We start from the raw sequence: 24,180 nt of genomic DNA, 5'->3' as shown, positions 1-24,180 counted from the left end.
AAAAGCAGTTCAACCACAGTCTTGGTTGAAATGTCCTGTAAAGGTACACTTCTAAAAACATTGTAAAATGTAATTAATGGACCTGTGATTTGTTAGAGATAAAAATCCTTACTGTGACTTACTGGCAGTTCTTGCAGCGTTGCAAGTTTCTGAAACTCTTGTCCTAAGCATTTATTTGCCTAGCATCTATCAGACCTGTCAGGAAGCCATATGCTCCATTAAATAGTGCTGGAAATGTTCAGTGATACACAGATACAATTTCCAAGTTTTGGTCCCCAGGGATTCTACCAGTCTCAACTAGAACTTTTTTTAAAAAAAATTTGGCTTCTGGCTTCTTGCTGAAGCAGTGATTGAAAGCTCTGATTTAGGAATTTTGCCTATAAAAAATCAGAGTGGAAAATATAAAAATGAAAAACAGTTTTGGTAAAATGAAGTGTTATGGGGGGTTTTTGATTGTTTTGTTTTGTTTTTGTTTTTGTTTTTTTAACTTTTTCTCTACTGAAGTAATACCCAGTTATATTTTTAGTTTAGAAAGATGTAGATGTAGGAGCATTAAAAATCCCTCCCCTTTCCTGCAATTAATCTCTATTTTCCCTGGCTTTGAAGATCTAGTAATTTCACCATCACATATTAGTTTCCTTCCTCTGAGGGCGTTTTCCTGTATTTTGCGTGATTATGTGTTTGATCTAATATTATTTCCCAGAGCCTGCAGCCTTGAGAATTTTTGCAGCTTCTCGTGGGAACCCCCCTCATGTTTTCTGGGGTGATTTTTCACCATTAATGTCTATCAGCTGCATTAAGGCACATTCTACATTTATTGAGACTTCAAGTGATGATTTTTTATTTCAGAAAAATGTCAGTAAAAAAGGAGTATGCTTAATTTTCAGTGTACTTCTACTTACTCTGTTGAAGTATTTAGAGCCAGAAACAACAACAAAAAAAAGAAGTTGCATGGAACAATCTGTCATATTCCTACTATAAACTATTCATATTGTACTCTGTACAACGTGAGCCCACATGCCAACAGAAAAAACATTTGTATTTTCAGTGCTAGCCTAGTGCATACAACTGTTTGAAAACAGCTACAGCCTCTGGAAGCTTTTAGTGATGGTTAGGGTAAGTCCATCCCAGGCTGTTTGTTCCTCAGCGAGAGGAATATAGAAGAGTAAATGGGAAAAGATTTCCTTCTCCAAAAACTGTGCCAGTGAACATTTCTGCAAGCAAACATATTCCAGCTGTATTGTTAATCTACCTTAAGAGAATTGGTTTTGCTCTTCCAGCATGTTAGGTTTTGCCTTCTGGTTTATAGTTTTCTCTCTTTTTGGCAGTACAGTCCTGATTTCAACCTTAAGTTCTTGCCACACAGAGATTAAATTCTTTAGTGTTCTTGATTTTTTGAAGAACCAGACAGAAACCTGTTCAGCTGTGCCCTGTGAAACCTCCTTTATGAAACAACATTTCTAAGGGTCAGTAATATATGTAGTGCTGTGTAAACACAAGGAGGTATGTACCCACCCCTACCTTTAAACTAGAGATATGAAATCCAAGTTTAGGATTAAAAAATTTGATAATACCCTTTTCTTCGTGTACATTTTTGGCTCTTTCCATATAAATACCAGCAATTCTCACTCTATCTCATTTAAAAATCACTAATTTTAGATTTAATATATAAGTAAAAAAATTAACACCTAGCTGAATAGGAGGGGATTTAGAGAAAGGATATTGTTACATAGAAAAAAAAACGGCTGATTTGGAGTACATTACAATTACGTGACTACATTACAGTGCAGGTTAACAGTGTAAAAAATTCAGACAGAATACTTCCAGGCTGAACTGTTGTGCCACCACTTATGGTGGTGAATGGAACTAAGTCCAGTTGGTGGCTGGTCACTAGTAGTGTTCCCCAGGACTCAGTCCAGGTGCTGGTCTTGTTAAACATCTTTATCAATCATTTGGATGAGGGGATAGGATTCAGCTCAGTAAGTTCACAGACAACACCAGTCTGGGTGTGAGTGTTGATGTGCTGGAGGGCAGGGAGGCTCTGCAGAGGGCTCTGCACAGGCTGGATCATGGCCCAAGGCCAGCGGGGTGAGGTTCAACAAGGCCCAGGGCTGGCTCCTGCCCTTGGCTCACAACAGCCCCAGGCAGCTCCACAGGCTGGGCCAGAGGGGCTGCAAAGCTGCCACAGGAAAAGGCCCTGGGGGCTGTGACAGTGACTGAACAGGAGCCAGCAGTGCCCAGGTGGCCAAGAAGGCCAAGGGCACCCTGGCCTGTGCCAGCAATGGTGTGGCCAGCAGGACACAGGGATTGTCCCCCTGTACTTGGGGAATGATACTGAGGTGCTGGAGCAAGTTGAGAGAAGGGCAGTGCAGCTGGTGAATCGGGAGCACAAGTCCTGTGAGCAGCAGCTGAGGGAGCTGGGGTTGTTTAGCCTGGAGAAAAGGAGGCTCTGGGGGCCTTTTCATTCTCTATAACTGCCTGAAGGGAGGTCGTAACCAGGTCAGGGTCAATCTCTTCTACCATGTTATCAAGTGAAAGGACAAGAGGAAGTGGTCTTAAGTTGTGCAAGGGGAGGTTAGATTCAATATTAGAAAGATCTTTTCAGTGAAAGAGTGGCTAGACATTGGAATAAATTGCCCGTGGATATGGTAGAATAACTTTCTCAAAGTATTCAAGAGGTGTCTGGATGTGGCACTTGGGATGATTATGGTGGTGCTAGGTTGATGTTCAGACTAGATGATCTTAGAATGCTGATGATTCTGTGATTCTGTCATTTAGATATATTTATGTACCAGGTCTTGAGGGGGTCAGTGCCAGCATACTTTGACAGTTTATCCCATCTACTTTGTGCACTGTATTTAAGACAGAAAGATGTACCATCAGAAGACAGGTGTCTTATTGATCAGAAGGGTGACTGGTTTTGCCTTGATACTTTTAGACCATGTTAAGTGTGTTGAATCTACCTTTGATCTGCTTTGCTTTGCCTTGAGTGGCATTGAAATTAAGTAAACTCTCTTCCTTTAAGAAATGTTGTTAGGTATGATAGTTGAAGCAATCGTAAGCCCCTTGGTAGTTGATCAGATTGCCTTATTGTATCTCAGTTCTTACTTTCCATATTATAAAACAGTTGGTTCCGAAAACCCTAGGCACACAATAAAACCCAACACATAATTAGAAAGAAGATTGGTGATACCCAATCTGCATAAGTTCCATTTTGGGATTTAGAGTTCTTTAGAATGGTTGAGTGGATTTTCTTTCTTTTTGTTTTTTAGTCCAAGAAAGGTTTTTTTTTCATTATAGCAGGAATATTTACCAGTTAACAAGCTGAGGAAAAGAACACACATCCAGCTTTTAACGTGGTTAATTATGGTTCTTGAAAACACTGGCACATCACCCAGATAGTGAGAGAGTTTCTTGTATTACGTAATAGGAGACAGGGAAAATAAGTTGAGATTCAGGTTGAGACTGGGAAAGGTTTTTAAAGAGCATACTGCTTAATGGAAGCATTCATATATTGTCTTGTTTTTGAACACATTACAAGAAGTAAAAATATCTTTCAAGCATTTTCATATTTGACTACCTGTGTTTTGTAAAAGAAGGTACTTCAACATGATACTTTAATTTTCATTAAAATATTAGGATAACAAAACTGCCCATCCTTAGATTAGCTGTTTCTTGGTCAGTAAGAAGAGAAGGATACTGCTAAGGTTCCTACATTTTCCAAAATAATACATTTAATGTTATAACCTACTTGGGTTCTGGTTGAAGTTAGGTGTGAGATAAGGATCAGTTTTGAATGGTAGTGTTGATCTATTTTTCGGGGGGTGTGTATGTGTTTGTTTGTTTGTTTTTTACTTCTAGCTCAGCTGTCAGGAGACATAATGAGATGTAGAATATTCCTCAACTGACCTCAGATCATATATAAAAAAGCACTGTCTTAATCATGTGATATTTTATTGTATGTTTTCCAGAGTGGCAAAAGTCATGAAGGTTCCTGTGTATGAGACACCAGCAGGATGGAGATATTTTTCCAGTCTCATGGACTCTGGACGTTGTTCCCTTTGTGGTGAGGAGAGTTTTGGCACTGGTAAGTAATACTTAATCAAAAATTAGCACAGACTTTTAATTTTCCTGGATGCCTCAAGTCAAACCCAAAAGAATCAGAAAATTAGATCTGTCTTGTTCTGAAACAAAGAACTTTGTGTTGTCACATCTTGAGGTTCATCTTCTAAGTGTGGTGTCCAGCACCTTGAGGCACGAAAAATGTGGAAGATGGATATTCAGCAGTGACAAGCAATCTTACTGCTGTTCAGACAGCTTCTGGAGGTGCCTGGAACTCTCTTCTGACTTCCACATCATGCAGAAAAGCCTGACTGGTTCCACTGCAAGTCTTTTCGCGGACTGCAACAGAATTTGGAGGGATTTTGCCTATATGGAAGCCACATGTTTTTTCCTATTGTGATTAGGTGCACAAAGTATGAGGATTGATACATCAATCAATGATGGTACATCCTAACAAACTGCTGTAGGCTTTCATTTTTGGAACATCACAATTGCTCAAGCATCAGATAAAATCATCATTAGGAGAAATTCAGTTACATGCCAGCATTTGTGTTTTCCCTAGGAATTTCTTCCTTATCAGTCCCAAGAACCAATTAAACAACAGAAAGCAGAATGAATGATAAATTTGAGCCGTCAGAAATGTAGTATTAACAGTAAGCAATAGAGCAAATAATTGGACTATTTAGTCTGTAAATCTACACAAATATGGTTTATGAGAATAATGGAATAAATTTTGGAGTGTTCCTTTTTTTCTTTCCTGGATTCTGGCACAGAAATTCTTCCTTTTTGTTTATTAATAGGGCTATATTACAAGTCTTTTTGAAAAAACACAGACCAGAATAACTTAATAATATGCCTGGCTATTAGTTTACTCTATATTTTGATGTGAGTTATATGGAGTTCTCTATTCCAAATGTGTAATACCTTGGCTGGTGCTCTTTGTAGAAAATTACTTACCATGCAGTGAAACTTGATTACAAATTTTATTTTAATTGACTTATGGCACATATTAAGTTTGTTGGTCGGGGTCAATTAGAGCAGAATGCTGCTTTTTTGAAAATAATGATACCTTTAAGCAGCCACAGACATGGCATTTAATGTAATATGTTCTTGTTTGCTGTATGGATCTGAATGGGCTATGATGCAAGAATCAAAACATGTTATATTTCTTCGGGTCTTACATGTAGAAAGGAAGAGAAGTTAAATTTATAATGAGTGCTCGTTTTCTTTTTGTTGTCAATGGAAACCAATGTCCCATGATTAGCAAACTGTATGCCTTCACTATTTGCTCTGAGTGGCACAGGTTTGTAATTACCTTGACTTTAGCTTTTGAAGAGAAACTTCCTCTGCAGCATGTTCTATGAGGTCATTGAGAGAGATGTAATTTGGGGAGAGAAGGGCAGGAAGATCCTGTACCTTTCAGAATGTACTGCTGTTGGCTGTGGTGTGTTGATGAACTGCATCTCCATTAACCCATGGGAAGTGTGACCTGTGGGATTTTCAACTCTCACTGCTTTTTAATACTTTTTCACTGGGCAAAGGGGAAATCCTGTTCCTCTTTCCTCAAAATACAGAAGTTCCTCTTGCTTATGCAAACCCAGATACTTTCATGAAATTTGGGTGAGTCTAAAGACATCAGTATGACACAAAATTATTTGGAAAAAAGCTCCTGGCTTCGTCATCATGCTGAAGAAAGTTAAGTGTGGGTTTTACCTGGAAAGAGCTTTGATGCTGAGTTCCCATATGTTGAAGTATATTTGGATACCTTAGCCCACAGAGTGCAGCACCTCCTGCTACATGCAGGCTTATGTGTAGAGATATGTAAAACAGACAGAAGTGGTCTCTCTGTGCCATATACCATGACAAACCACTGCCACAGATCTGTCTCTGCCTGAGGAGTTATCCTAGACCATCATCTTTTGATGGTGTTGAGTAGGACTCTTTCAGATACTTTCTGTCTGTGGGAGAAGAGAGGAATAATTGTGCTCAGTAGAAGCCATGTTTTCTTTGAGGAAACTTGCCATTTAAATTTCATGGTGCAGTATAGAAAAAGACAAACATCAGATTTCCCTGCCAGTTGCAAAAGCATGTTCAGATTTTGCTAAGCATGGTGTCCCAAGTACTTCAGGCCTGGTGATCAGTCATACAGGAATGAAAAAAAAAATGTTTTGATCAACTGTAACAATGAGGACATTGTGATCTGTGTAGGTCTAATTTTATTATCCTGAGTATCTGATAGTGGTTGAATTTGGGAAGAGAAACATTTATGGAGGTCAAGGAAGTGCCTCTAGGATTTGACTGTTGTGGACAGGCAAGAAAATTACCTTGAATTCTCTCTTTGCTTGCCATTGACTTTTTCCTTTGCTTTTATCTTTCTGTGAGGCCTTAAAACAATTGCCTTCTTTACTATAGCCTCTCTTCCAAATTTGCAGGACCTGACCTTAGACTAGTCTCTACATTCCTTGCCACTCTGTGTTCTGTATATTAATCTGGTTCTTCTATCCTATCATCAATTCTTTAGATTCCTGATAAATCCTGACTCTTGTAAATGAGTGCTTGAACAAGATGTTGCTGGCCAGCATGGAGAGCTGGTTTGCAGAAATACCTTGGCATCCCAGTATGTTCTGATCAAATTAACTTTGTTGTACCTGCAGCACTTCAGTGCAGAAAGGCTCTTGACCTCCAGTTTTATCCAATTCCATCTAAAGGCAAATCTGGACACTCGAGATTCAATCCCATGGGCATCCAAAGAACTTGAGCACAGGGTTTGAATTCCTCAGTCCATGTGTAGTTGTTGTATAAAAAAGTACGTGACAGAAGGAGATTTCCTATAGATGTTGTGGAATCTCCTTCACTGGAGATATTCAAGAACTGTCTGAACACAATCCTGGGCTCTGGGATAAGCTTTCATGAGCTGGGAGATTGAACCAGATGCCCTGTTGTGGTCCCTTTCAACTTGACCCATTCTAGGATTGTGTGATACTTTTGGGGCAAATTATGTAATGACTGTGATGTTTGAAATTTGTTTTTCTCACTGCCTCAATTTCCTTGTCATCTTTCAGTTCAATGCAGCTGTCTGAAAAGTGTCCTCATATGCCAGGAGGTTTATTTGTAAAACATGTTCTGGTTTGTAGATGACCAGTACTTCAGCAATGTGAGCTGTTTTTAGCAGGAAATATTTACCTTATTGCAAATCTTTTAGTAATGTCCTAACCTGTGTGACCCTCACATGTTTCTGCCAGTATTGGGCATTTGTATCAATTTTACAGCTTTTGCCCAATCATATCTATTCAGAAAACTGAAATTTGGCACTTTGGCTTTTTGCATGGAATATTTATATAAGTGTACAATATAGTGATCACAATGGGAAATTTATTGCTCTGTGTAAGAGAAGGGAGTTTAAAAATCCACCTTCTGTCATCAAACTGCATTGGAAATCAATTGCTTGTGTACCCAGGTAATCAAGCCCAGCTGAAATTTCCAAGTAATACAGAACCCTGGTTTTATAACATAAGGGACTTTGGTCTGGCAAGTACATAAAAGCAAATTTTCTGCTATAAAAGGAGAAAAGATGTTGAAAACATCCCATACAGCTGTATTTCCCACACTTGTTTTTTGGCAGCTGATCTTGGAGCTAAACCAATGCTTTAAAAACTTCTTCCATTTTTGTAACAATGTGGGGAGCTTGTCAGATGAGGTTAGTAGCTTTCTGGTTCTATGACTAATGCCCAGCACACAGTTCAAAGGAGGGCCTCAGCAGCAGCAATTAGTCTCTAAATTTCATCAGCAAGCTATTAATCAGGATTAGGAGAACTGTGTGGCTGATTTATCTCTCTGCAGTTTAAGCCACTTCACTAATTGCTACAACTTTCTTAAATTTGCTTGCTTCATCTTCAAATTCCCAGGTTCTATCAACATCAGCTCCCTTCTCCTGAAAGTTTATGTGGAAGAGGAACTAGTGGAGAGCATAAAAATGTGCTGTTGCTGAAATGAATGAAACCACAAAGGGGCTATTTGGTGGTGTCTGTTGCAGTAATACAAATCTAAAATAATCTTGCTAACTTGAAAAAATGATCAGATCAGAATGCCCCTAAATCTCCATTTGCCGGAAATATTTCTAAGTTTCAGACTGCTGGATAAATTTTTAAGACTCAAGTGTGTGCAAACAAAATGATCTGTTGTAAGTTTGTGAGCTCCTGTGATTTTCTTGTTTTAAAATCACATTTACAGAATGCAATATGATAGGCTGGGATTACTAAACTAGGGAAAAAAATTACCTTTTATTTATGCATATGACCCAAAATGCTTGCTTTCTCTATCAGAATTGGATATCTCAGATACAGACAAAGTTAGACAGGTTTCAAATAGTAGAAAAATCATAATATTAACATATTTACATGATTTTGCTTTGTTTCTCAAGCTACTGCCTCTGAAGATTTTTCTTCATTTTAAGACTGTGTAAGTGAGTACTTCTCTATGAATGAGAACATGCTCTGAGAGTTTTGCCCAGGTTATTTGTTCTGAGTCTGGACATAGCAATTTACTGTAGTAAAAATAATTTTTGCTACTGTTATATGGAGAAATAACAAATTAACTTAAAAATAAGTTGTTGAAACACTTGCAGTTATTATAATTTCCCTTAACAATGGCAAATTAAATATCAAGGGTTAATCAGAGAAAATATTCGTAGACTCCTCTGATTTGTTGTCTGTTTCTGCTGCAGCTCATTGAACAGAATCAGAAATCCCATTAGTTCTAGAATGTTTCAATCAAAACTAGCACTGAGAGTTATCCTGAGGTTGCTCAGAGCTCCAGGCAAACTGGAGGAGGTGTTAGTCTTGCAGTTTCAGAAATACAGAACTGCAAGGCACCTTTTCCTTCTCCCCCTTGCACAGGACAGGTCTGCCTCTGCAAATTCATTGGATCTGTGGAGTAAAGAATGGTGTTAACTGAACTTCCTCCCTAGAGTTTCTACAGTGAAGCTGGGCAGTAGGACTAAGTTAAGACAGAGCCAGCAAAGACCTCTACAGATGACTGTTGTTAGGTGAAAATCAGAGTAACAAAATTGCGGTAATAGATTTTAATTTGCTGAAAAAAAGAAGGGCAATAAATACAACAACATATCTGTATGCAGTAACCACGCTGATGGGTTGGTGCTCAGTTTCACTTCTGTTAAGACTAACAAACTGAAACACTTCCTGGGCACAAAGGATTGTTGTCCTTGTATTTGTATCAGGCTAGTATTTTTAATTGGTGATTTTTGATTCTGAAACAACAAGGTATCCAGACTTTTGTCTCTGGATTACCCTCTTCCATTGCTTTTTCTTTCCAGAGAAGCAACAGTTTATGTCCTCTGAGGGACATGCAACGACAGAGAATATACCAAATCTGCTAAACATATATAAATATACATTTGGCCCTCTTCAAGTAGATTTATGCACTTAAGCAATACCAGAACAAAGTTCAGAATGCAGCAAAGAGCTCTTCAGAAATGCTTCTGTCCATGTTTCACCAGAACATTTTGGTTCAATGAAATGTACTTAAAGTGTTTGCTAAGTCAGAATGCATCTCTTTAATGTTCAGCTTAGCCTGTTGCTCCACTGTCATACAGACCATTTTGCTGAACAACTGCAGTGCTCTTCACTGTGTGATTTGCTGGCCTGCAGTCTGCAGTGTTACATAGCAGAAGAATAAATGGTCATTCATATTGGAACAAATTGCTGAGGGGTTAAGCTCAGCTCCATGTCTCCAGTTCTTGCTGGTGTCTGCTGAGACACTTAAGCCATTTGAGTGGCTGTGATAATCAGCAACAGAGATGACATTTTGGGCACAACGGATTTTTTTCTGTGCTAAGGATGAATGGCTGAAAGGAGAGGCATGCAGGTTAAGAAGGAAAGGAACAGCCATGCTGGGGTGATCCTGCTGTTACCAGGGCCCTGCCTGGCCCCGTGGCCCCACCCTGCCCAGGAGCAGCACCAGGGCTGTCAGCCCCTGCCCCAGCAATGCTGCAGCAGGGCCAGTGTCCAGCTCCCCACAGCCCTGCCAGGCCTGGACAAGCCTGCCCATGCTCCCGCATCCTGGCCTGGCATTGTCCTATCCCCATTCCCAGGAAGTGCCTGGTGCCCAGAGCTGGGACTGCCCTGATGCCCTTGACTGCCCTGCTGTTCCCAGTCCCCTGAGCATCCCCAGCCCCTGTGGTGATGTGATGGTTTTCCCTGCTGTTACCAGAGGAACAATATATGCTCGGGGGGAAGTGAAAGCTCTAGATTTCTCTAGATTTCTCTTTTGGTGGCAGGGGCAGAAGCCTGCACCATTATCTGGGAACAGACTCTTGGCTTTGGTGACAATGACTGTGACTCTGCTGTCTGCTTTGCCTACAAGTAAGCTGACTTTATTATCCGTAGGATGTATTGCTGCTGTTCCTGTAGAAGATATCATTAAGCTGATGTAGCATATTACTGCAACGAGGGAGTAGAAAAGGTGAGAGACAGCCTTTAAGGTCCCTTCCAGCCTAAACAATTCTGTGATTCCATGCTTGAGTGTCTGAAGGACTGACTTTCTGTAGAGAGACATTTGTTTTCCTTTGTTATCTGAAGCTATTTGCAAAGCTTTGAGAGTTCATAAATAACCCTGCCCTTTTTCTTCTGACTGGCTGGCACTCCATGCTTTCACTGTACTGGAGCAGGGAACAGAGTGAGTCCTCTCACAGCAGCTCCTCAAGCACCAGCCCTAAACTCTGCCTCTTGTAACAGGACACTGCTGTTGCTGCAGAGAGCTCGCAGATTACACATCAAGGCTGATAACAAGTGGCAAAAAGAGATATTCTTACTGTCATGACAGCTACTTAGCAAATGTGAAGGCATGTTACTGTCTCAGCTCTTAAGTCCATCTACAGTGTTCTTGTTTTCCGTAATACCTAACGCATAGACATAAACATTATCTTTATGCAAATCTTTATCCTCATCAACAAGTGTTCAGTAATCATTCCTATACAATTTGAATATTGTCCTGAATAGTAATTTGCATTTATTTAACTCTGCGGCAGTTAACTTAATGTTAAGATTAATGTTAGATAAAGAGTGTTGAGGTGGAATGTAGCACAAGAAGCATAAGTGGCAGGCAGATCTGTGGCAGACCCAGGACAATGGGGCTCTTACAAAATCCATATGAGCAGGGGCTGCTACCCTGATTGTTGCTATCTCCCAAGAAGAGGGGCTGCAAGTTCAAGGTAACAGCAGTGACTCACCCTGGGAATCATGGTGTCTCTCTGCACATCTTGTTATTTTCCTTATATGCCTTTAATATGTTGACAGTTTTTCACAGGATTAACAGCTTCAATGCATTAATTCATATTATGGGAACTGTCCTGTGCCAGTAGCAAAACACAGCTGTTCTGACAGATGACTTGTGTGGACCTTGCAGGCTGTTACATAAAGCCAAGCTGTACAAAGCAGTCTTGCTGCAACAGGATTTTTGTGTTTGAGGAAGGAGGATATTTCACAAAACAGGTTTTCAGCCTAAGAGTTTTTAGATTCCTCGCTGGTGGATTTTGTTAAGTATCTTCTAAAGACAGGTGATTCAGTTGGTTGTCTCCATAATCTTTGAGTACTTCATGGAGTAAATAAAACTTCTGAATTACTGCACTTGCTCTGTACTTGGGGTTTCAGTAATGTGTGACTAGACAGAAAACCATAAGGCTGCAGCCAACAAACTTTAACCGAAGTGTTATTAGGCCAGAGCAATGGCTACATGTTTGATATCTCCATAAGTTTCTTGAGTCTGTTAGCTTATATAATTGCCATCAGTATCTACTGAGTGCAAGGGGTCTTGATTCTTACTTAGATCTAAGTGTTAAATCATGTGGGATATTCCAGAACTGTTCCTAGTCTTCATTATTGGAACATTTTCTCTCTTCATAAATACAAACCTATGAAGGGATCTACATCAGAGCATCCAAACATCTTTACCACTGAGAGGTATGAAGAAATATAAAAAAGCAAACAGACCCACTCTCTGGTTTGCTTGGGTTTTTTGGGTTGTTTCTTTTTCTCCTCCGGAAAAATCTTTTCAAGCTCTTGGTTATTGTCCTGACTGGAGGTCATAAACATTCTGGAAATTAAAAATTTTTATGGAATGGGGAAGTTCTTTTTCTGCAGCTTGATATCTGCAGATGAATTTCTGCAGAGATAAGGAGATGCTGTTGAACTTGACTCTCATAAAGAATATTCTGGCTCATGGCTGGGGTTTGCATATCTAGCCCAGTTCTGGGAAACTGCAGCAGAGGTGTGAAAACACTGTGTATCAGTGAGCAGGAATAATGACTACAAATGTTTTCATACTGCTACCATTTCTATTCTAGTACTTGTACATATTTTTATTTAACTTTACAAGTATGGGCTTTGTCATGCATAAATAGATCACATTTTAAACATCAGTTCTGGACTTTTGTCTGGAACATATCAGAGGTGCTGGGGCTAATGCTATCTATTACTGTTATGAGACATTTGCCCAGCTTCCTGACCTTGTTTTCTGATTTGCAGTGATACCAAATAATGTGCTTGATGTCTGTCTCTTCAGGGTCTGACCACCTTCGAGAGAAAGATGGACTGTGGGCTGTGCTGGTTTGGCTTTCAATCCTGGCAGCTCGAAAGCAGAGTGTGGAGGAGATTGTCAGGGATCATTGGGCAAAATTTGGCCGGCACTACTACTGCAGGTGAGAAAAATGAGGAAAAGGGACTTAATGCAGCTGTTAGGAGAATTCTGCTACAATTATTGGTTGTTTAGATGTGCTCAGCTGTACTTAGGTGTGCATTGCTGTGCCTACAGAATGAAAATCTGCCACAGATTATCACTGTTTTGTAGCTAGGTTTTTCCAGAGGAGTAAGGAAAATGGCATACACATTTCTCCTTCAGAGAAAGGAGCTACATGTGTATGCCATTGCTACTATATGAGTAATCGGATTTTTAAATATTGAATGGTAGAAAGATTTGAAGTATTTACTTGTGGATTATATAGGTGCAGCTTGTTTGTTACATAATGTTGAAAAAGAAACATAATCCCGGCAAGATTTGCTCCTGCATTTTTTTTCTGTAAGTACCTCCATGTGACAGTTTTAGTGAGAACTGAAACCTGTGCCTGCTTCCAATTCAGGATAACTCTGCAAAGATACAAACATTTACTTATTTTTATTAAGGTCTCAATAGAGTAAATTCTAGCTGTCATTTTCTTTTTTGCTTCTGCCTCTCTTGTAATACAGACTTAATCCAGAGAAGTTTGCAATTTGTAAGATCTTTTGCACACAGCTATTCCTCAAAACTTGTAGCAAAGTTTTCTCTATTTCACTTGGCTGTTGAGCACTGCACTGATTGTGTCATTAAATTTTGAAAGCTCACTGCGTATTGGTGGTATTTTGTGTGCTAGAAATTGCATTTTCTAGATGATTGCTGTTGATTTAGAGTCAGGTGGCCCATGTAGAACTGTGGTTGCACACATGTAATGGTTAGATGGCACAGGACTTGCATGTGTGTGCTGGTTTTATTTGCAGTCAGTATTTCAGTGGTATGCTTCTGATTTTTGAAGTAAGCACTAAATTGCTAATTGTGAGTATATAGAGTTCTCTGGAAGCAGAACTGTCTTCTCACCTCTGAGGACTTATTTTCTGGTTCTACTTTTTTTTTGATGTATATGCAAGGTTTGATTACGAAGCATTGGAACCCAGAACAGCGTATTTCATAATGAGAGACCTGGAAGCTTTGATCACTGACAAATCATTCAGCCATCAGCAGTTTGCTGTGGGTAACAATATCTACAGTGTGGAAAGAACAGACAGCTTTGAGTACATAGATCCTGTGGATGGCACTGTGACCAAAAGACAGGTATGGCTGTAGTGATGGATCAGCAAAGTTTTGCAGCTGTCATGTTGTCTCCAACAGCTTGTTTCTAAAGTTCAGCTGGCAAGATTGGCCATTTATTTATGGGATGGTGTTTCCTTTGCTGTGACAGATACTGCATTTCCTACTTAAGATTAGCTCAGTCTGGATAAGATAATCTACCTTTAGTTTCCCTTGTGCTTGCTGTACATAACATAACTGGAGACAATAGTGTCATAGTGAACACAGGATGAGGTCCCTGTTGAGAGCAATGCATGTTTAGGGAGGATTCTTTTTCCAGAACACATATAGAAAAAAGGTCTTTCCTTATTCTGTTTTCTGTCTGAAATCTCCCCTGCCTATACATTACAAAAAATTTTTCTTGTTTTTTGTGACTCACAGGATTTACATAACTGAGATGCAGTATCTTTTGTAGCCAGTAGCATGCAGAAGACTTCAGAAGGTTGTGGCCTCTGCAGGCATATTTGACTTCTCTGGCCCAAATTACCAGTTCTTTCTGAAATCTATCTATACTGAGATTCCCTTGTTATCAAGAACTGCAGTTCAAACTGAGCCTTCAGTGTTTGGAAATTCATGATGTGCTCAAAAGTAACCATGTACTTTTACCAGTTGTAAATTTATATTCAAGTATCTTGAAAATGAGCTGTGACTCCTATTAAAGTTTGTCCTGATTTTATGCTGTTTATGTTTTTATGGTCCTGCTTTCTCTGGTTTTTAAATTGTTTGACCTAAACAGACCCTAGGAAATGATATTACAAGCCATTAAAGCTACTGTCATGCCTTTCTGCTCAGAGTCTTTGTAGTTTCCATTCATAATTTCATCCAGAAAATATAAGCAGCCTATCTGCCACTGAACTACTTTCTTTTTGCATATTACTGCTGAAACAAGATATGAGGATATTGTCATATCCAAGTCTAGTGGAAAATTACAGGCATGGCAGACTCGTGACCTTTGTGGTTTTAAAAAGCAGCTTGTGAATTTTCATTGTGCTTTCCTTTCCCTTAACTTTTTCATCTAAAGCACATACCCTATATATGATAATATGGAAATATGATTGCTAATCATATCACCATGTAACAAAAACAGAGAAAAATGACTTGTTTTCAGAGGGATTCTAAAAAAACTGGAAAGCATGTCTTTTCATAGGGAGAATCTCCTATTCATTCCGAGTACAGTTCAACCAGTTTGTCCTTTGGCAAGGAAGCATTCCTAGCTTCATATGTCTGCAGCCTCAGTGAGATTCTCCAAGCACACTAAACTGGAGAGGATGTTGATCTATGCAAATGAAACAACAGTTCACTGCTGCCATTTTCCTCGAGTGGCTTGCTCATCATCTAAATACAAGTATCTTTAAGACTATCATAGGCTTTGTGTGGATTTTTCAGCTAAGCATTCAGAAGCATGTTTCAAGTTTTGTTCCCCAGTACATAGGGGAGAGAGATTATATTCAGTGTAACTGCAATGTCTCATGACTGAGGAGCTGGCTACATGGTAATTATTCAGTGTTAATAAACAACATATTCAGAAAACAAACATACCAGCAAGAAAACAGGTGGCAAATAATACACACAGACTACTTCTAATTAATTCTGTTTCTTGAAACCCATGAATATTGTTTATCACACTGAAATAATAAGACTTAAAATCAAATGAAACATTCTGTTGTTCTTGAAGATGTCTAATTTTTAAATCTGTACTGTTTTTGCAAACATCAACAGATAACAATGATGCTCCTGAGGGTCCAGCAAGCCAGGAATGGGACCAGTGGCATTTTTGTGTAAAACTTGAATTATAAGGATGAGAGGTACAAGTTGGCCCCTATACTAAGAGACAAAAAGCTCCAGGGAGACCTTATTGTGACCTTTCAGTACTTCAAGGTGGCTTGTGAGAAAGGTGAAGATAATTCTTTTAGCAGAGCCTTAGAGTTGCAGTAGTATGAATGGTGATGGCTTTAAACTAAAAGAATAAATTTAGACTAGATGTAAGGAAGACTTTTTTCTACAATGTGAGTGGTGAGACACTGGGACAGGTTGTCCAGAGAGATCCTTGGGATCATTGAAGGTCAAGTTGGATGGGGCTCTGAGCAACCAGATCTGATTGAAGATGTCCCTGCCCACTGCAGTGAACATGATGACTTGATGACATCAGGACTGGATGACCTTTAGAAGTCCTTTGCTCAAACCATTCTGTGATTCTGTGATTATCAAACAATGCTTTATATGGTGCTAAAGATTTGGCAGTTTTTGCTGAAGGTCTTGGCATATATCTGAGGAAACAAATGTTTTACTTAGGTTTTACTTATACTTTAGAATATTGACACACTGCATGGACAACATCAGTGTCTTGTCAAGTTGCTGGCAAAACTGGAAAAATAAAATGCATTTCTTTTAATTCTCTTCTTTCATTTTTAATGGTCTACTGCCCTTTAAACAGAAGTAGTGAGTATCTCTGTTCACTAGACCTTTGACAACAGAAGGACAAAGGGGAAGAAAAGTTCAGTGGCTTATCAGAGCCTGCACTTAGTCTAAGGGTACCATTTACATAAAGGGAACTAGAATAAGGAATAATACACATAAAGAATGTGTATTAGTGCACAGCTGGTAGAATATTGCAAGACTACAACTATTTATCTGTTCAATTTAGTCCTCTGGCCTTAATGGCCTTCCAGTACTGAAACTGTGGATACAAGAGTGTGGTCTGTAAAAAACCATTCATATATGCAGTACAAAAGGGGGGAGGAGAAAAGAAAAAAGGATGTGAAGATGGCAGCAAAGAGCAAGTTTTTAGTTGATTAATGAGTTAATTAATTCTCTTTATTATGCACGCAGTTAATGTGATTAATTAATGTACTTGAAATTTATTAACATCCTAAGTTTTCCAAATTGTATTGCAGACTTACTGAAATTCTTGCAGTCATATATTGATGCATGGTATTTGAGGGGTGGCAACTGGTCCTGTCTTTAGTATTCACTACTGAAAACTGTTTTTTGATCCAGGGATTCTGTAGTTGTTTCTTAGGTCACTTACCTTTAGTGATCTTATGCCTATTTCTCAGGCCATTGATTTTATGCTCTGCCACACAGAATAAGAGAAAATCAAGTAAAAGAAATAAAAACATCAGTAAGAGAGTGAGAGTGGGAGGAAATGCACAACATCATTTCTAGTCTTCAGAGGAGAAGAAAGAGTAATGAGTGAATTGTCCAAAGTTGTGGGGAAAAAGAATGGCATTCAAATGACTCTTCCTTTCACTTTTATTGTGGAGCAGTGAATGGTGATTTGTAAAGGTACTGTCACCTCACATATATGCTGTTCCTTCTCCTTTCCAGGGGCTGCGGATTATTTTTTCAGATGCTTCCAGGCTCATCTTCAGAATGAGTGCTTCTAGTCATGTGAGAGCTACCCTGAGGATCTATGCAGAGAGTTATGAAAAGGATCCTAGCCAACATAACAAGGAACCACAGGTAATGCAGTAGCATTCTAGCAAGTCAGTAAGTAAAGCACTGCCTCTGTAGTAGCAGTGGCTACAAGTTGTCATCTTTAATCAGAAGCAACACTCAAGGCCTTGAGTGTTGTAGATGATTTCCCTGTTCTTATAAATGTACACATTTTGAGGAAGGACCAGCAGTTTTAATATATATTGGTGTAATATCTAACACAACAGGAATGTCAAGGGCTGAGCTGCCTCATGTTAAATGTTGGGCAATGACTTGAAGTCTGTTAAGAGAAGTCATTCTAGTTTGAATTTTTTTCAGAATTTTTAGAGTTGTGATTTGATTTATGGAACAATACTTTAAAGATTAAATAGCCATTTTTCAAACAAATTATCTGAGAGCCACTTAGGGCGTCTCAAGGATTCCTCACAATCAGAGTACAGTTAGGAAATATGGATACCAGAATCTAAACAATGTAAGGGTTCCTTGTAAGGGAAAGACTTGCAGCTGTCTAAGAATTATATCACAACCAGACTTTTTCCTAAAGAAGAGTGAAGGCTTAGAACAAGTTGCTGGATTGTCCAGCAGATGCCTTATACAATTAATGAAATAAATCACACTTCACATTCTTGGGTTCTTCTCAGTGAATGTTCTTTATGCTGAAATATACAAAAGAGTATTAAGGATATTTCATGGAAAAGATGGTAAGCATTTGGCTTATAGTAAATCAAACCTCTGTAGTTGTCTCATGTAGTTGTGTGTTCATGACTGGAATGCAAATGCAAATCTACTAAAACATATATGCTGTCAAATTTGAACCCTAGGTAAGTGTTTGGTGTTTCACCAGATCCTGACCATAAATTTAGTGAGTTTCTTCTTATGCTATTAAACAGTGATGCATCAGTCATGAAAAGTGCTTCAGTTGTCACAGAAATGTTGCAGATCCCATGCCTGCAGATATGATCTATTAAATTTATTTGCTTTTTTAAGAGAAGTAACAATTTGCACCCGGAATAACTTCCTAGACAGAATATTTAAAATGTTAAAGCTCCAACAGAGTAAAGGATTATATTTTAGCAATTTTATTGTTTTTCTGTGTATCTAGGTTTGCCCATCTGGCAGGATCATTAAAATACTTTGCTTGGGGAGGAGCACTGCTACAACCCTATTTGCACGTGCTGCTATACCAGATTTACATATTAAACTTTTGGTATATGGGGAGCTGCAGGGGTGGCTTCTGTGAGAAATTGCTGGAAGCTGTTTCTGTGTTAAAGAGAGGCAGTTCCACCTGGCTCCTAGATGGACCCACCACAGGCCAAAGCAGTAGCCCTCTGTGATACTATCCATAAACAGGATAATAAACCTACTATGCAACAACAGCAGGGAAGGAGGAAGGGGATATTTGTGAGAAACCACTCTGCAGGTACCATGGGCAGTGCAGAATGGAGGGGGAGTGATAGGGTGGCCTGGTGGGCCCCTGACAACCAGCTAAGGTCAGTGCACCACAGTTAAATCAAATTTTGTTACAGCACAAGTTGTTTTTATCAGTTGTGATTGTGCTGACCATTTTAAATATGGTTCTTCATGCTATGAAGATAAGGCACAAATGAAATGAAAACAAGTCATGGTAAGAGATAGACTATGAGTTGATTTTAGTGGTTTGAAGTGGACTTAGAATAACGTTGTGATATGTAACCAAAATATGTGATCTGAACGTATTTCTTGTCTGAAAAATCCCAGCAAAAAACAGTGGAAAACAATGGAGGATATACTGGCAGCATTATCTGGCTAAACGTTTGAGTATTTCATTGTAAATGAGCCATGAGCATTTTAAAGTGGAATTGTTACTACATTAGCAGTTTATTTCCTAATAAATGTTAGAAATGAGAGAAATAATACTCTGGCAGAATTTAGGGTTGTGCGCCTCCTAAGGTAACCTACAGTGAATGTTCAGTATTTAACATTCATTCTTTTAAATGAGTGGAAAACAGCAAATGTTCTCAGTGGATTTTCTGCTTGTGAAGAGACTAGACTGAGGGAGCAGTGCTTGTCCTCAGAAATATGAGGAATGAGCTGTCCTACATTTCTTCTTTCTTCTGCTTGCATTTGCTTGAGAGAGGTGCACAAAGTCTCACCAGCAATACAGACCATGTCCAGGGGATGTGTCTGCTGCAGAAAGCAATAGGAGCCAGACATCCAGACCTGCTGCACCCCAGGCAGGACCCTCCTTGTCCAGGGGACAGTGCTACAGCAGGAAAGGGAGGAGGACAGGACACCTCTCTGGGAACACGCTCCCTCAACAAGGGGTGGATCAGATTCAGGGTTCATCTGGGGCAGCAGGAGATGGTACCAGAGCTGGAGACAAGGTGACAGTGTGGACCTGCTCAGGAGATAGGCTCAAAGTCAAAACTGGAGACAAGATACAGCATATATCCAAGCAGTCTTCAGGGAAAGAAGCTGCCTGTAGCATGGGTCTGAGGTCCACCCAGGCAGCACAGCCAGAGATAAGGTGGAGACAAGCACTCCTACAGCTTAGCTCAGAGACAGACCAAAACCCCTGGGACAGGCTGTCATGGGCAGGGTGCAGGGGAAGGTCCTTAGGGGATCCTGAGCAGGCTGGTAGGGTTATGACTGCCCTCGAGGATTTCAGAGTTTGGTCTTTTATTCAGCACACCAAAAGGGTCTGTTACTCCCAAGGACAGAAAAAAAAGGCTGGAAGGGATTTTTTTCTGTGCTGGTAATGGAGCCTGTCAGATCACAGCAGTTTTGGCTATCTAATCAGGATATTCACTAGTGAGCAAATAATTCCAAGGATAGAAACGTCATTGCCTTGAAACTTTCTACAGGGACTTTCCTGCATTTATATGGTGCAGACAGGCATTTTAATATCCAGACTGCCTCAGGAAATAAATGGTACTGTTAGCTGCCTCCTCATCTCCTGCCATGTGCACAAAATCTGGGATAAATAGAAGTTTCATCGCAATTAATGCAAAAAATTCTTTATTTGGTTTCTCATTGCATAGTATTGCACAGTTCCCACTGCTTCTCTTTCCTTGTCCTGGCTGCATGCTTTGCCAGTAACATGAGTGCATTAGAAACAGCAAGGTCATAGATTGTATCCAACAGGCAGATGGTGGACTTCAAGACAGTGCATAAATTTTAGGAGATCCTCATGTGTAAAAATAACTAAATATTTCTCAGGAGAACATTTGTTAGTCTTCAGTGAAGTATGTAAAATGACTGAATAAAAACCTCCTTTTTCAGAAAACAGCATGGCTAGGAAGAGGTGCCATATTTTCCCTGATACTGTAATTCCTTTGCTGTTTGGTTTGCTTTAAAGTTCATACTGACATACACACATCTAAAAGAGCTGTGACAGATTTGAAGTTTGAAGAACTTTGTTGTCTATTTGTTGTCAGTAATAGGAACACAGTATATACATAAGTAGTCTGTTATGGAAAAAACACTGACACAAAGAAGTATGTTAGTATATACCTTTTGTATTACCTTACAGTGTTTAAGAAAATTGTTACATTTTGTATGATAAATGCATATTTTTCTGTAACTGATCTTTGTAATTGAGGAGACTACTATATGTAGTTTCTGTATTATTACACTCTTTCTGAAGCAGCTGATCGGGAAAAGCTCTCTTCCATGCCTTTTATACCATAAACCAAGACAAGGTTATTTCATGATTGGCTGCTTAAATAAATATTCAGTTGGTTCTGTTTATTGCACCACCTCTTTTCACCATCCTGTTTTAGATAATGCACTGCTCCATGTTTTTCCATAGTGACAATTCCAGTCAAAACCTGAACTGAAAGGCAAAAATGCCTTGATACATCTTTTGCTTTTTATCACAAAAAAAAAAAAAAAAAGTCTCTGTCTTGACAGACAACTCAGTCATGTTGGAGGTTCAATTTTGTGGAATCATTATGGTGATTGACTTCACTTTGCCTCATACCAGCATCTTTCCCACCCCCCCACCCCTGCCCCCTCCTTTCAGACAAAGCCTTTTCCAAAATTAATCATCCAATTCTGCAGTAGTGTTCATTAGTTTCCTTCTGTTGTCTTTGACAGTGTAAGTTTTGATGTTGAATCTTTCACAGGTAAGCAAACATCTGAACTATGTTTTCCAATGTGCATATTATTCTGAAACACTAGTTACAGCACTTTTTGAGTTGAAGTGACCTTCTTGACCTTTTTTTCCAGTTTATATGTAAGCCAATATGTGTTGTAAACCATAAGTGGCAATGAATGTAAGAGTCACTCAAATCATACTTTAGTACCATCTTTCATACAATTAATTAGTAATAGTTTTTACCTAGACAATTTCCTGATCTACAAGAAAAAGGTTCAGGGGAAAGTTGTAAAATATGCCAGTAATTAGATGTTTGAGGTCATGGATAAATGTGAGTAGCCATGACTTCTGGCTGTTGAATGATCCATTTAAAGGAATTTGCAGAAGCAGCTTCATGGACACCTGGGAGATAAGAGGTTGCTACTTTTTTCTGTTCAGTTCTTCCTGTAAGCCAGTATCAAAAGTGAAAACAAAGAGCAGTAAAGAAAAATTACCATCATACTCTCTCCAAAGTCTATCAAAAACAACTCAGTGTTTTAAATTCAATTCTGTGTGCTATGCATTTGAATATTGCGTAACTTAGAGTGGTGATGCAGTGGTGATCTAGGTGTAAAACAAAGTCTTGGAAACAATGCCCAACACTTCTAAAATTGAAATGCTCTGCTCTAAAATTAAAGGCCACTCCATTGATGTGGCTTGTCACAGGTGATGCCCCCCATCACTGGACATTCCTGAGAATAGTGCTTTCCAGATACTTTTTACATGGAAGATTTGTATTTAAAAATTATTTCTTTGTTTTTTAACTATTCAAATAGGCATCAAACTAGCATTTCAGAAAGCTGAATTCATTATGACAAACAACAGGTTTCTCTCTGAAGTCTTCTATGCATTAGACCTTTATGCATTGGCATGTATCCTTTTCTAAGTGAACAGTTGTGAGTTTTCCTAAATTTACTAATGTTGTAAAAAGTAGAGATATGTTTAATGGGCATGAACTACTCAAATAAGACCTTGTTGACCTTTAGTCTCATTAATAGCCTGACTTTATTAGGTCACTTCAATATTTGCTATTTGTACATCCCCACACATATCTTGTCCTTTGTTTAGCCACATAGATGTATTATGGATTTGGATAAGATTCAAACAGGAGGTTTCATACACAAAGACAAAGAAAGAAACAATCCACCGTGGTTGTACTTGTAAATTCAGTGTGTTCTTCAACAGCATGTGCTGCTGTTTCAGGATAAGTGTCCTGCCTGGAAAGAGCATCAGTAGTCTGTAGTCCCTATTATTCTGATAATGGCTTAATAAGTGCTGTTTACAGTATGTTATAATTTATTATGTGAATTCTGTCAGCAATAAATTGTCATAGAGTCACAGAATTATAGAATGGTTTGGGTTGGAAGGAACATTAAAGATCCCTAGTTCCAACTCCCCTGCCGTGGGCAGGAACATCTGTCACTAACCAGACCTCAGAGTTCATCCATACCTGATTTAGAGGATGGAGGATGAGACATCTATAACTTCTTGGGACAGCCTGTTCCAGGGCCTCACCAGCCCCACAGTAAAGTATTTCTTCCTAGAATCTAATCTAAACTACTCTCTTTCAGTTTGAATCTGTTCCCACTTGCCCTGTCACTACCTGCCACTGTAAAAAGTTCCTCTCTTTCTTGTAGGCTCCCTTTAGGTGCTGGAAAGCTGCATTTAGGTGAACCCCAGGCCTTCTGTTTGCCAGGCTGAACAAATTCAGTTCTATCAACCTTTCCTCAAAGGGCAGGTGTGCTATCCCTCTGTTCAGCTTGGTATCCCTCCCTTGGACTTGCTTCACAGGTCCCTGTCCTTCCTGTGCTGGGACCCCAGAGCTGATGCAGCCCCCACTGCAGGTGGGGTCTGAGCAGAGCAGAGGGGCAGAATCCCCTCCCTGCCCTGCTGCCCATGGGGCTTTGGCTGCAGCCCAGGACACATTTGGCTCTCTGGGCTGGCAGTGCCCATGGCTGGGTCATGTGCAGCCTCTCATGCCCCAACACCCCCAGCCCTTCTGGGCAGGGCTGCTCTGATCTGTCCATCCCCAGCCTATGTTGATACTGGAGGTTGCTCCAACCCAGGTGCAGCACCTTGCATTTGGTCTTAAAAATTCCATGAGATTCCTATGGGCTCACTTCTTGAGCTTATCCAGGTCCCTCTGGGTGGCATCCCATCCTTCAGGTATGTCAAGTGCACCACTCAGGTCGGTGTCTTCTGCAAATCTACTAACAGTGCACTTGATCTCTTTGTCCGTGTCATTAATGAGGTGTCCATAATGCTCATAATGGTCTCATTATGGACCCCCACCATTTGTCACTGAAATCCTCTGAGCCATTGACCAGTAACCTCTGGATATGACTGTCAAACCAATTCCTCATCCACCAAACCCACTGAATCCCAACTCTCTCCAATCAAGAGAGGAGGATGTTGTGGGGGACTGTGCCAAAGGCTTTACAGTAAAATTACAGATAAATAACATCTGTAACCCTTCCCTTGTCCACTGCTGCAGTCCCCCATCATAGAAAGCCAATGGCTTGAGCAGATGGGACTTGCCCTTGGTGCAGTTGTGTTGTCTGTCCTGAACCACCTCCCTGTCCTGCATGTGTCCAGCTTTAGGGACATCTGTTCCATGATCTTCCCAGGCAGAGGTGAGGCTGACAGGTCAGTATTTTTCAGGGACCCTTCTTAAA

General features: G+C 39.7%; 1 protein-coding gene across 1 annotated transcript in view; it reads left to right on the top strand.

Annotated features, from left to right (window-relative positions):
- PGM5 (phosphoglucomutase 5) overlaps window positions 1-24,180 on the top strand; it is a 69,809-nt gene that overhangs the window by 39,647 nt on the left and 5,982 nt on the right. The window contains exons 7-10 of the mRNA XM_063422607.1: window positions 3,972-4,087; window positions 12,640-12,775; window positions 13,755-13,938; window positions 17,281-17,415. Coding sequence (XP_063278677.1) covers window positions 3,972-4,087; window positions 12,640-12,775; window positions 13,755-13,938; window positions 17,281-17,415 — 571 coding nt within the window. The remainder of the gene's footprint in view (window positions 1-3,971; window positions 4,088-12,639; window positions 12,776-13,754; window positions 13,939-17,280; window positions 17,416-24,180) is intronic.

This window comes from Prinia subflava, chromosome Z (genome assembly GCF_021018805.1).
Source record: "Prinia subflava isolate CZ2003 ecotype Zambia chromosome Z, Cam_Psub_1.2, whole genome shotgun sequence".
In the NCBI taxonomy this organism is placed as follows: domain Eukaryota; kingdom Metazoa; phylum Chordata; class Aves; order Passeriformes; family Cisticolidae; genus Prinia; species Prinia subflava.
Note: the sequence above shows the minus strand (reverse complement) of the source record. Positions and strands in the feature narration are given on the sequence as shown.